We start from the raw sequence: 14,675 nt of genomic DNA, 5'->3' as shown, positions 1-14,675 counted from the left end.
TGTGTGTGTGTGTGTGTGTGTGTGTGTATCTATATACATGCATCCTAAATTTCAAAAACCACCAGCTCAATTTAAAGGCTAGTACAACAGCATTATATGATCAGTTGATATAAGAAAATAGAAAATCCTAAAAACAAATTCCAGATTTTATTTCTGCTTAAGAAAGTAATAGTCCCTCAAGACCTTCCCAAATGCCTGATTCTTTTCGGTTTATTAATGTCAAAACTCTATCTAGAATTCCTAACTGTAATTATCATTAAAGGAAAGAGAGAAAAATGGGTCAGATATAGGAAGCTTACCAACTGTTTTGAGATTTTTCCAGTGCTGCAGTTGGTAAAAGAACAATAACTTCCCATGTTGCCTGACTTTACAGCCCATGGCCACAAGCAGACACTGGCTTGTGTTTCTTGTAAGTAAAACGCAGAAGGACCTCTTAAGTTAGCTACGGCTCTACCGTGACTGTGTTCGTTCTTCCACAAACAGTATATATGTGGGGACTGGAGAGATAGCTCAGCAGTTAAGTACACTTCCTGTTCTAGCAGAGGACCTGGGTTTGGTTCCCAGGATCCACACAGCCATTCACAGCTGTCCAGTACCAGGGCAATCTGGCACCTCTTGGTTTCCCAGGTACCAGGTACCTAGTCAGTGAATATGCAAACACACAGGCAACACACTTACGCACCATGAACATACTCAGTGCATGTGCATACATAAAGGCAAAACACTCAGCATATATAAAAAATAAAATCTTTTTAAAGAGAGTATTATGGAATATATATATATATATACATATATATATGTATATATATATATATATATTCATTTTGTGAGTGTGCTTTTTGTTCTTAGAGTCAGTTTGTTGCTCTGAAACCCAGAATGGCCATCACTGTGCAACCCAAGCTGACCTCAAACTTACAACAATTCTCCTGCCTCAGCCTGAAGTGCTGAGATTACAGGTGTAAGCCATCAGGCTCTGCCCAAAAGCCATTCTTTGTTTACTTAAACTCCTACGGGATTCCCAAGCATATGTTTGCTAAAAATCTTCATTTATTCTCTTTCTTTGTAGCCCAGTGGCATCAGCAGCCACAGACCACCAAGCCAAAAAAAGTACGGCCCTCGGCCAGTCGCTACGCAGCACTTTCGGACCAGGGACTAGACATCAAAGCCGCTTTCCAACCTGAAGCAAGCCCATCTCACCTGACACTGAACAGTGGCTTGGTAGAAAGTGACGACCTGTGATGGGTGCCCCTGTTGAAGCTGAAAACTGAACGCCATTGCTTTGACCAACGTCCTCCTCTGTCACATTATATAAAAGGCAGAAGTATACTTTTGACTTTAAGAAATTGAAAAAAAAAAAGAAAAACAACACCAAAATTGTATTTTTCTTACTTGATAGAGAATCTAAATAGGCGATGCTTATAGAAATGTACACATTGCACAAAAAATTCGCATTTGTTGTCCAGGTTAAAACTTTTGGAATTGTTGTAATCAAAATGGTCTGAAATGCCAAAAGAAATCAACTGTTCAGAGGTAACCATGGTTTAAGTTATCCATAAGTGCCTTCAAACACAAGCTATAGGTGCTCTAGTGTGGCAGTGTGAAATGCTTGATAGATACTTCAGCGTCTCTAAGTGCAGTGTCTACAGATGGCTACAGTGAACCAAGTGCAATATGGAAGGGCGGGAAGGAGAATGATGAAGAAAGCCAGGGAACGCCTTGTCTTTGCAAACTGCTCGTGTTAAACCACAAGAAAGGAATTTCTTGCCTTAAATGTCATCCGTATCAGGGGTTTTCTCTTTACGCTACTTCAGTATGAGGCTTACTTACAATCCATAGGAACTAAAAGGCTAATTTGAACTTAAACAACTAAAATGTTCTGTAGAAAGCCGAAACGTATTACAGTCCATTCCACAAGAGGCATCAAACTACCCAAATGACCAAGGCATGTAGTGTTTGGAGGAAACAAGTTTGGAAGGCATGGGAAGAAGGAAGGAAGGAGTTGCTACCCACACAGGGATCTCATATCCATTTAGATGAAAGCATCAGGCAGTGGGCCAGGCTCTTCTTTGGTTTTCTTCTAAACCTTAAAAACATAGATGCAAAAACACTGCCATTAACCAGTCAAGGACTCTAGAGGGTCATCTGGAAGTCTGGTGTGCATGTGTGATGGAGACTTCCATGTAGCTGACGTGTGTAGGATTAATGACGTTAGTATGTAGAGTAAGTTGGACATGGGTTGAGATTGCAGGGGGGGGCATGAGTGAGAAGTAGCTGGTAGGGTCTAGTTTGCCTGAGGGAAGTGGAGACTTGAGAGACAAAAACAAGCTTGTGCTACAATGAATTTCTTTTCCGTTGGCACCAGGAGGTGGTGAATGGACATTTCTAGTTCCCTTCACTTCCCTGACGCCATGGAATCTAGCCTTAGAAGGGCCAAGCTCTGAGCACCTACACGGCCAAGCTGCAAGGACCGCTTTTTGAATGCATGATTTTGCATCAGCTAAACACAGTTGATTCTGACCAGACTTGATGACTTTAAGTCGGAACCAATATTTTCCTTTTTTAATGAGAGAAAATAATCTGGCCTGGTAGTGTAAGACGTGAGGCTTTAATGGTACTTTGCTATGAAGAGAAAACACTGTGTTCCTCATGCAAACCATATCTATTATTGTTCATTATTTATAAAAGTGTTCAACTTTCTTAGCTCAGTTACTCAATTCATACATAGTACTTTTTAAAACAATTTTGTATCTGTAACCACCCCATTTATTTTGTATTACTGCTTCACATGTACAGCTTTCTACTTTTGTAAGAACACCAACAAACCAAGTTTTAGCAGGCTTGAGCACTGGGTGGCAGATGTTCTATACCGTGTGGTACAAGACTCTTTGACCACATACACATTGCTGATGGGGGGTTTAAGTAACCATGCAGGGTCTTTTAGACCTATCTCTGTTGTAGAATTGTGACCTATATTATTATACTTGCCAAATTTTTCTGAATGTGACTTTTTTTTTTTTTTTTTTTTTTTTTGCTAATTTGCTGGGCTTGGGATTAACTAGCATTTTTTTTGCCACCTTTTACTTTGTATTTATGAAAAAACATAAAAAACAAAGTACTACCATACTTTGGATTGTTGTGCCGTTGTAATGTGGACTTAACATCAATAAATAAATATTTAACAAACAGTAGCTGATCCTTTGTGACCTTGTTCTCTATGGCTGCTGTAATGGACTGGCAGAGTTAGAAGCATCAAATTTCTGCATTGTCGGAGTCAGGGAATTCAGAAGGTGGGCATGAGACGGCAAGCTGCCAGCTCACTGTGCAGTAAGAGTTGACATGATTGTGTCACCAGCTGCAATCACCTGACGCTCAAGTGGTTAAGACAGAATTCAGAAGTACCTTGATGTTATGGGACAGAGGAGCCACTTAGTCTGTCAGCCAAAGACTGCTCTGCTCTCCTCTCCTAAAGGCCATGAGTATTTCTTCCCCTCCGTTTTCAAAGCTAGAAGTGAGAATTCCCCTCATGCAAACCAGCTCCTGGTTGGGTTCTATTGTGAAAGGGCCCATTCCCCTTTAAAGATACACGTGGATAAAACAAGCCCCACCCGCATAGTCTCCTGTCTAAAAGCACTTGATTTAGGAACTTAATTTTACCTTCAAAATCCTTTTTGGGGAACAGGGAAGTGGCTCACTGTGTAAATATTTGCTGCATGCAAGGGAAGACCTGAGTTCATATCTATAGCACCGACCTAAAATCCTGGCTGTGATGACAGCAGTGCTGAGGGGGTAGTGATAGGCAGATTCCTGGGGCTCACTGGCCAGCCAGCTTCAGGGAGCAGATCTTGTCTCAAAGAATAGAAGTGACTCAGGAAGACATCCTGATGTCAGCCTCTGGCCTCCATGTGTACCCATGCCATGTACACCATATACACACATAAAAGAAAAGAAACCTCTTCCAGATAGCACTGAGACTCAGGCTTGATTGCACAAGAGAGGTGTGTGGGACAGCTGTCTGCTTACTAACTCTCAAAAACAGTTTAGCAAGCAAATAAAACCCAGGAGTACCAATTATACACCTGTGCTGTTTAAGGCATGTGACATATCGGGACTTCACCTGGAATGCCTGGCATTTTGTTTCACAACCTGGGATCTATTCTTTATGTTGAAGTTTCATCTAATTAAAGTGTTTTCCCGCTGTACTATAAATGACAGGCATCCACCTAATTCCTTTCTTTTGAAAAGCCTGTAGGTCAGGTCTTAGAGTGGTTCTCTCTAGACTATCAGGAACTTACTAGAAATGCAAATTCTTCAGTGCTACCTAACTCTTCTGATTCAGAAATCTGGATTTTGAGGCCAGACAGGTGACTCAGCAGGTAGACTCGTGCCACTAAGCCTGATGGCCTGTGTTCAGTCTCTGGGACCCACCTGGCAGGAGAGACCGGCATAAATATTTAAAAAAAAGACACATATAAGTGTTAAGAGAATAGAAATCTGGGTTTTCTCAAGCCCTTCCAGTTCAGAAGCCATCACCTGAGGAGGGTTGGTCCCCTAGGTCCTTCCAGGCTCAGCCAACTCTCAGAACTATCATGTTATCAAAGAGCCTGAAGAAGCTGCTAGCAGACTAGTCACAACTGTCCCTCAGAAGAGACTTGTTTTTGTACATGGTTCTTTTGGTTACATCACGAGAACAGTCTCTGCCAGTGAGGTGGTCTTCAAGAGGCCTCAGGGTCTTGCTTCTCTTTGTCTGATGAACCAGTGGTACAATATGCTGCATTGTACCACCAAAATTCTTCCCAATCTGAGTTGTTTGACCTCAATATAAACCCACTCTAAAAGCATGCACATACCTCACAAATATGGTGTAATGTCATGAAGCATGAATAAATACTAGGGACACATCCATTCAAACGACACAGTTAGGATTCCTAAGCAACAAAGGTATTTCATGTATGTATACAAGAGTTCCCAGCCTGAAGCAGACTTCACAGAGCTCTCTCTGCTTGTTTGTTTTAAAGGCATATGCCCAAAGGAAAATGGGAAGAGACAGATGACAGAAATCAGATGCAGGGTGAGGTACTTAAAACTGATCCCCCCAAAGCTACCCAACAATTGAAGGTAATGTAATTTAGAAAAGAAGAATGAAAGAAACCACTGTTTCCCTAAGACAGAGCTCATAAAAGCCTGAGAATTATTTGCAATTTCTGCAAGTCAAAGTGAGGAAAAGGCTTACAGCAGTCAGTGGACCCTGACCTTCTACATCAGGCACCAGAGACTGAACCATAAGAATCGACATTCCCAGATAGAGACCGGGTGGCTGGTTATGAGCACTATACCAGTACCTGGAATCAAGTCAGTTTAGAGTATTTTTCCCCTCCAAACTCCAGTCTATTGACAAGAGATGAGTGTCAGGCGTGGATGGTCAGCATTCCAGGAAAATCCAACTAGTGCTTTGTCAGGTATCCTGTCCAAGCAACAGGAAAAGCAACTAACACAAGTACCAGTTCTCAAAGTAGAGCCCAGGAAACCCTGATAGCCCCCAAGGTTCTCTAAAAGAGCAGGAAGAGCATACCTACTTCCGAATTAATATTGCAATGTCATTTTCTCGTTTTTTTCTTTTCCCAGAAGCCATCAGTTATGAATAGCTTCTTGGTGAGGGGCTGGTCTTTGAGCCCACTTTCCCACTATGTGCTGAGATTTTGTCTGATCTGAGCTGTGCAGCTTACGTGCCTATTGTCAGACCTTGTGAGAGAATGTGCATGAAAACAGAATCAGTTTTCTTGGATGGAGTCACACTAGATACAACAACTATAACTCCACGAAGTTATATGCACAGGGTAACCATACAACACAAACTGGACTTTATTGTTGTTGGTCTTGAGTTTGTTTGGCTTTATGCTTGTTTTGAGAGAGGGAAAGAACATGGAGTTGGGTGAGCAAGGAGACAGGGGAGGAACTGAAAGGAGTTGGAGGAGGGAAAAGATATAATTAAAATATAATGTATGAAATTCTCAAAAAAACAAATGAAATAATTATTTAAAAAAAAAGAAAGAAAAGACACAAAAGTCATGTCACTGACCAATCTGGAAAGAACAAATATATTCTAAAGGGGCACTTATACTTCCCTCTTTGTACATCAGACTATTAAAAGAATGGACCTTTAAGGGGTTACACAGAGAAACCCTGTCTCGAATTTTAAAAAAATGAAAGTCTCTCAGGAATATTCTGCTGTGACAAGAAATGGCTGAAGCCACAGGAAGAACTTGCCTCCAGGAGAAAACTGTTAAAACTTGTAAGGTGACTTTGCAGGACAGACTTGCTAACACAAGAGTGGGCAGGGGACCATATCTTGGACAAACTGCTTAGTTGTGGATATGTCTTGCTTTGTATTTAAATATACTCTCATGTTAGGACCCCAAAGATAGACTTGAGGAGGGTTCATTGCATCTCTTTGTGGTGAATTTCTACAATTTCCCCAACTACTCAGGAGGTTCTCAAGTGCAAGACCAGCCAGGGCAACACTGCGAGATCCCAACAGAAAAAAAGTAACAAAAGAAGTCCAACAACTTTCAGTAAAGTAGACTGCATCACCTCAAGTACTTCTTGAGGCCTATTCTTTCTCACACTGGCCAGAGTGAAACCAGGAATCCACCACACATCAGTGACATTTGTACCCAGCAGCTTGCCCATTTCAACAGGGTCATCAGATTCCTAGACTATCATAGAAAAAGAGGTCTAATATTTAAGAAATGGTGGTAATTTACCCTTCCCTCCTTGCTGATGTTATGAGGGGGTAATTCTCCTACATCCTCTTTCTGGGTCCTATAGGAAGGATGCTATAAATGCAATTATTACCTCACTACAGAAAGAGGATGAACTATCCCACAGGCAATCATTCTTAGGCTGTACTCCAAAGAAGGGATTTTGGCTTTGCTCTCAATAGCAAGAGGATAGTGATGGGATTTTAACCTTGCCTATAGTTTAAACCCCATGTAGAGTGTTTGCTAGATGGGTAAGAGCTGCTTTTGTTGGGAAGGAATGGAAGTTTATGCCATACAGTTCCTGATCACCTCTCTGAAGCATTATGAATTTACAGCTAATACTAATAGAAATTAACTTAAATGAGCTTTAAAGGAAGCCTGAAACCCAGCACCATAAGGTCCAAGTGACAAGTGATAATGAGGTCTGTTATTACTATTATGGTATGCACAGCCTTGGCCAGTATTCTCTGGACTACAGTTCCAGTCTACAATCACCTCTCCCTCACCACCTCTGGCTGCAAGTGTCAGAGAAACCACCACTCCTTATCCTATGGCAATGAGACAGAATAGTGACAGTGAGGAAAAATGTGGACTTGGCTTTCCAAAGCTCCCCTCATCCCAGTGTTCTTCCTTCATGACAGCTGCAAATGGACTGATCACCAGCTCTTAAGTTCTGTCTACCATTTCTTCAAAATAAAAGGACCTTAGCAGTAGTATTGCGGTGGCCTTCAGGGATCCTAGTCTTCATCTCCTAAGTCCTGCTGGCTTGCTGAATCCATTGCTGTCCTTGCTCCAACAGCCTGTGCTCAATTCACCGGGGCCTCTGTCAATTCGTTAAGTAAATGGACAGGCCGGGTAACACACACGTAACTGATAGCATCTCACTTAGAATATTGATCCAAGAATTCCAAGTTACATTGGAGGTAATTATTGAAACTTAAGATAGGTGTGTACCTGATGCATGGTGCAGAACAGCAAGGTAGAGCTATCACGAAAGTGCAAGAGACTTAATTACATAACAAATAAAGACACAGCATGGACTCTGCCCTTAGAGCTTATAATATAGTTGAAAGGCAAAATTTAACATAAATGCCAGCTGTTAAATACTTTAGGTATGTTTTTCAAGCAGGACAATAGTAGATTTTCATAATTCCCACTTTTCCCATTCACAAGGCTTGGAGAAAATATTCCAGCAACATTAGACATCAACTCTTGAATACTTAAAATAGTCTGTCTTCTCTTGGTATTCTGGGTAATATAGATGCATGTAAATTGACTCAGTTTTTCTGTATAAATTATCTCCTCAAACTAATTTGCAACATATAATCCTATCTGTAAAAAGCTGATACAACACTCATAAATAGAATATGACTAAAAATATGAAAAGAGCACACATTTTAAAGCCCAAGCATAAAAACTGCATATAATGGCTTTGGCCATGAACCTTTTCCTTCAAGTGCTAAGCAGGAGCTTGACCATGAGCTGCAAGGAGAAGGATAACAGCCATAGATGAGTCTTCAGTTTAAGAATTCACTGAAGTTCTTGGGACTTTGTGTAGGGGAACCTGTAGCCACGCCTGTGAGGGCGTGGTCAGGGTGATGTAGACAGTTTCAGGTGGCTGGGTTTCACTTTCAGTTTCGCTTTTCAGCTTGCTGTACAGACTGTTGTCCGCGCTGGCTGGCTAGGTCTCTCTGTAAGTAAGGCTTTTCCCTGTTAAATACCCTTGTATTTCTACCTGATTCTGTATTGGTAATTTCCCACTTTATCTGGTTGTCAGGAGTGGGATATTAGAAAGCGAGGCTCCATTTGGGACAGGCTGTGGGTTCCACCAGGTCGACGGCCTGGGCCGGGAAAGCGCCCTCTCTCACAGGTGCTCCCGGCTCCCAGCCACCTGCTGTGCCACACAAGAGCATTCCTGCTGCAGCTGAGCTGCTCAGAAGCCGTCGCCCAGCTGGGAGATTTTCACAGACCTCCCCACGATTACTGTCGCAGTTTTTAGCTGCAGACACCGTACCGGCTCGGACTGCAGCCTACCTGTGCCCTGAGGCCACCTGCCTTTGAGCCAAGTAGGCCTTGGGAGCAGGTCTCAGCTTTCAGCAGGGTCTGTGGTTTCCCCTGGCTGCAGCGGCTTTACAGCTGCGTCTGTTTTAGTGGTTGTGGCTGCAAGGCTGTATACTCTCTAAGATAAGCGCAGCCGCCTTTGTGACCTCTCTCCACCGCTGCCACATTCTTGCCTGACTGACCACTGCCAAACGCTCTGCAGACTAACTGAATGCCTGAGCCACCTGCTGATCAAAGATAGTTACTGCATCTGAAGCAGAATTCAGGTAAAATTATGGCGGAATATTTATCATTTGCTAAAATTGGTAATATTTTTGCTTATTACGTAAATTCAATGTTTGAGGAGGATGCTAATTTGCCAATTACTGGCCTATATGCCGTAATGGCAGTTAGCTTGCTGGTACAAATAATATTACTAGCCAGAGGACTCAGGAACAGGGATAAGGATAACCTAACCCCCTGCTTACAGGAAATAGCAACAGCTTTACGCAATGAGGTTTTGGAGAACAGATTAGGTCAGACCACAATTGTGCAGCAAGTGGAACAGAAATTGGATGATAAGCTTGGCTCTGTGTCCAATACGCTAAAGACAGAGCTGTCTGATGAGATGCAGCGTATTTATGATAAGATAAACACAGAGAGATCCTCCATGTCTGAGGCCTTAGAGGCTAGGCTGTCAGAAGACCATAACGATCTAAAGAATATCTGTAGCCAGCTAGAAACTCAGATAGGCACTGTTATCCAGAAACTAGATGCAAAGGTGCAAAATACCCAGGATAGGGTTGAAGAATTGGACAGTGCCATTCAATCAATTATTGAAGCATCTAAGGTAGCAGATCACAAATATGAGTCAAGATTTGAATGTTTGGAAGATAATTTACAGTACAAGGCTGACAGATTACATAGGTCCCTATGGTCGATTGCTGAGGACTCAAAATCAGCAAATCATGACCTCTTATCTAGACTCCAATACCTAGAAGGTAGTTTCCATACCATCCAGATGCTACGTAAGGACGACCGTATTAAAGACCTAGAAAAACGTGTAGAGGAGCAGTTAGAACAATTTACAGATTCACTAACATGCTTGGAATCTTTTATGATTAAGGAGATTGAAACTTTTTGTGAGGATATCATTACTAGACTCAAGGATCATTGGGAGGATTCAGAGACAGAATCACTCCAATTCGAGGCACCTACTCCACCCAGGTATCTTGATCATTCTAAAGTCGTTATGGGTACACCATTGGTCTACCCACCAACAATGGTAGAAAAGCCACCAACTAAAAAACACCCCCAGGGACAGGTGGCTTATGTATGGCAACCTATACAGCTGAAGGATCTTAAGCATATTAAAGAATCAGTTGTCTCATATGGTCTTCATAGTCCATACATAAAACAGCTATTACACTCATGGGCAACCTTTAACAGGGTGACACCCACAGATTGGGTAACACTGGTTTCAGCTGTACTTGAGAATTCTTGTCAAATCCAGTGGAAGTCATTAATAAGGGAGGAAGGGAAGCTTCTTGAACGTCAGGCCATTAAGGACGGTTATGACACTCCTCTGGAGAAGATTCTGGGTGAGGGTATTTATGCTGACCCACAGGTTCAGGCTGAATATGACGACCATATACTGTCCCTATGCAAGAAAGCAGCACTAAACGCCTGGGATAAGGTTCGTGAGCCAGGGGAACGACTGGAAACTTATACCAAAATAGAACAGGGAACAACAGAACTATTCCAGGACTTCTTAGAACGGTTGACCAGGGCAGTAGAATTACAAGTAACAGATCCAGCAGTAAGACGTTCGATTGTGTATACAATAGCTTATGACAATGCAAACCCAATATGCAAAAGAATACTTTTGCCTTTAAAAGTCAGATCAGCTCCGCTAAAGGAATGGGATTTGCATACAGCCCACATTGACTATAATGTACAAGATGCTGGAGTCTGGGCAGGAGAAGCTATCCCAAGAAGTTTCGAAAGGCAGCAGGAAATTAAGAGTTCCAGAGATGATGATGGAAGGGCTTGGGAAGGGGAAACACCTTACAGGGATTGATATAGGTACCAAGAGGCCAGGGTTCATCACTACTATGAACCAGGACCTCATGTAGGAAGAGCCCACTCCAGAAGACCATGAAAGCGTCAGGAACCTAGATGTTTCAGCTGTGGCAGAATGGGACATATTAAGAGAAATTGTAGACAAGCGAATTCTAACAATGCCTCATACAAAAGGCCACCACCTTCAGGATTATGTAGAAGATGTGGTAAGGGCAGACACTGGACCAATGAATGTAGATCAACCACAGACATACAAGGAAACCTTTTATGATCGGTGTGCTAGAAGCCTCAGAACCATGTAAATAGCAAAGGTATAAAAACAGATTTTTCCATCACATGGCAACAAGTCAAGGAGATAGTAATAAAACTGCCCTACCTGTTCATTCTATAATCAAGTTCCATTACCAGCAGGCAGTAATCCCAAGGGTATACATAGAAATGAAATTTGGCAAATGGATGTGTTCACCTTCCAGAATATGGAAATTTAAAATATGTACACCATACTATAGACACATTTTCAGAGTTTCAATGGCCAATGCTCTTAGCTCTGAAAAGGCTGATTCTGTTATGACACATATTAGAGGTAATGGCCATTATGGGTACACCTGCACAAATAAAAACTTGACAATGCTCCAGCAAATGTCTCCAGCAAATTGGAACAGTTTTTCAAATATTGTAACATAAAGCATGTCACTACTATACCACACAATCCTACAGGACAGGCAGTGGTTGAGAGATCTAATAGAGTATTAAAGGAGATGCTCCATAAACAGACTGGGGGAACAAAAACCCCCAAATATAGGTTGCATGATGCTTTATTGACACCAAACTTTCTTAATGCCAATGAAAAAGGACAAACAGCTGCAGAAAGACACTGAACTACAGAAAAAACTGCTAAACTGAATCAACCAGTATACCTCAAAGTTGTACTAACCTCTGTAAGGAAGCCTGGACATGTGTTACGTTGGGGTAGGGGTTTTGCATTGGTTTCCACAGGAGAAGAAAAACTGTGGATACCATCAAAGTTGATCAAGATTAGAGTTGAAAAAGACAAACCTCTCAACAAGGACAAGTGACAGGTATTTACTGAGGAATATCTCATAAACTAAATAGAAACCTCCCAAAGGAAAGGGAAGTGTTTTGTTTCTATCTTCACAGGAAAACTCATCTCCAGAAGTCCAAGAACACTACATGGGTACATGCTTAAGAAGAGAAGGTAGCTATAACCATCAAACAAAAGGAACGTGCCATATGGTAAACTTTACAGCTGTCTCTCAAATAACTCTATTTCTCTTCATTTCCTAGTCCCTATTCAAGTAAATCAATGCTGATTTAGAGTTGGATTTGGCTTTCCTCCCCTAAAATCCAAGCACATTGTTTAGCTAAACTTTAGAGTTTCTGTATTGTATCAAGAAGCCAATTGATGTAACACAGAATAAGAGAAGAATTTGGGGACAGTCTTTGTCTTTTCTTGGCTCTTTCTTTCAAGGTGTACACCCTCTTGTAATCATTATTCTTCCATGGTTGCCTTTCCTAGTATGTGTACATACACAAGCAAATATTTCTCTGCTAACTGTTTATGTTTGAGTCCCATACAGCCAATGAAGACCTGCCTGACAGCAATCCCTGAACACCCCGGAAAGAAAATGGGCCACACCTCCTTGACTGCACTGGATCCAACTTGCTCCATTTCAACTGACACTCCCGCCAGAGCTTCAGGTACTGACTTCAATCAAGTTGAGGATTTCAAGTGATATCTTCAATCAATCAAATCCCAAGTGATATCTTCAATCAAGCAAATCCCATCTAACATGGACTGGATACAATTCATTCAAGATTTTTACTATACTAACATTTTCTTCCTACAAGACCCCACAAAGATGTCATCGTCCCATTTCAGCAGGAAGTAACTTGGAGGATGCTACGCCCCCTTTCCCCCATTGTTGTCACTTAGGATAGTATATATACCTAGTTAGGGATAGCTTCCTATTGTTTATGGTTGGGATTGGAAGGAGGTGTTCAGGCTTGGACACCTCTTTCAGATGACTTTAGGGTTTAGTTAAAATAGACATAGTTAGGATGTGACATAAGCAGATTGTTGTATTTTCTTATATTTCACCTTTATGATTGTTAATTTTGGATACTTTACACTGTTAAGTTTTAATCCTCTTTTAGACTAAAAGACGAATTGTAGGGGAACCTGTAGCCATGCCTGCGAGGGCATGTTCAGGGTGATGTAGAGTGAGAGGTTCAGGTGGCTGGGTTTCACTTTCAGTTTCTTTTTCGGCTTGTACAGACTGCTGCTCTGCCGGCTCGCTATTAGGTCTCTCTGTAAGTAAGGCTTTTCCCTATTAAATACCCTTGTATTTCTACCTGACTCCGTATTGGTAATTTCCCACTTTACCTCTGAATGCAAGTATTAGATTGAAAATTCTACCAAGTCAGTGAGAACAGGTGGCGAATTCCCCTGGAGTGGAGTTGTGATAGTGTTTTCCCTTTCAACAGCTCTCCACATATTTCAGTCTGATATGAATGGGGGGGGGCGTTTATTTTAAAATAGAAACATACACTTAAGGGTAGGCCTATTGGTAACCTAGTTTTCATTGGTGTGTTTGGCTTTTGCTCACATAGCCCTGGGTAGTCTCAAGTTTGCTATGTAACTAAAAACAACCTTTGCCTTCTATACCCCACCCCCCATTCCAAGAGTAAGGATTACAGGTGAGTGCCACCATATCAGGCTTCTTTCTCTTTGCTTCCCTCTTATTCATACAACAAACTAGCATCACTCACAACTTTAGCACATGGTATGTTCAGCAAAGAAAGTGTGTCAAGTGTAGGTGGCCAAAGACGAATGGGTCAGACCATAGGAAGCTACCCACTCCTCTGCACACAAACTCTCCTACCAAACCCAACACTTGTGAAACACCCTGAGCATTGCATTTCCTAACATGCCTAGAAATACTTCTCCCTGACAGTTCTCCAACAGCCACACCTTGCATTTAACAGACTGTTCATTCAGCAATACTAACTGCGCTCACCTATGTTCTCATCCTGACTTAGTAGGCAGGCCCAAAGCCCAAGATTCAATCCCCAGTACTGAAGAAACAGAATGCTAATAAGTGAAGTAAAGAAAGTATGTCAGTAGAGCACAGGATTACCAGCCTACAATCCACACCACCAGAGAAGCTAGGAAACAAGCTCTAAGAGAGACATACATGGTCCCCTGGAGAAGGGGAAGGGGACAAGAACTTCGGAGCAAATTGGGAGCATGGGGGGAGGGGAGAGGGAGTTAGGAGAAAAAGAAGGGAAGAAGAGGAGGGGAAAGGAGGACATGAGGAAGCAGGAATATTGAGTTGGAAAACAATAGAGGAGAGCAAGAAAAGAGATACCATACATAACTGAGGAGCCATTAAAGGTTTAAAGAGAATTCTGGCACTAGGGAAATGTCCAGAGATCTACAAGTTTGACCCCTAACTAACAATCTAAACAATACTGAAGAGGCTACCTTAAATGCTTTTCCCTGATAATGAGATGATGACTACCTATTATGCCATCCTAGAGCCTTCATCCAGTAGCTGATGGAAGCAGAAGCAGACACCCACAGCTAAACACTGAGCTGAACTCTGGAATCCAGTTGTAGAGAGGGAGGAGTGATGAGGAAAGAGGTCAAGACTAGACTGTCGAAACCCACAAAAACAGCTGACCTGAACAAGGGGGAGCTCATGGACCCCAGACTAATAGCTGGGAAAGCAGCATAGGACCAACCCAGACCCACTAATGGTGGGTGTCAATTAT

The 14,675-nt window shown here is 42.0% G+C and overlaps 1 protein-coding gene across 1 annotated transcript in view; it reads left to right on the top strand.

Annotated features, from left to right (window-relative positions):
- LOC100762600 (palladin) overlaps nt 1-3,188 on the top strand; it is an 82,707-nt gene extending 79,519 nt beyond the window's left edge. Inside the window, exon 12 of the mRNA XM_035450493.1 lies at nt 1,067-3,188. Coding sequence (XP_035306384.1) covers nt 1,067-1,239 — 173 coding nt within the window. The 3' untranslated portion in view covers nt 1,240-3,188. The remainder of the gene's footprint in view (nt 1-1,066) is intronic.
- Nucleotides 3,189-14,675: the final 11,487 nt, after the last annotated feature.

This window comes from Cricetulus griseus, assembly GCF_003668045.3.
Source record: "Cricetulus griseus strain 17A/GY chromosome 1 unlocalized genomic scaffold, alternate assembly CriGri-PICRH-1.0 chr1_0, whole genome shotgun sequence".
Taxonomy (NCBI): Eukaryota; Metazoa; Chordata; class Mammalia; order Rodentia; family Cricetidae; genus Cricetulus; species Cricetulus griseus.
This window is presented reverse-complemented; position numbering and strand designations above follow the sequence as displayed.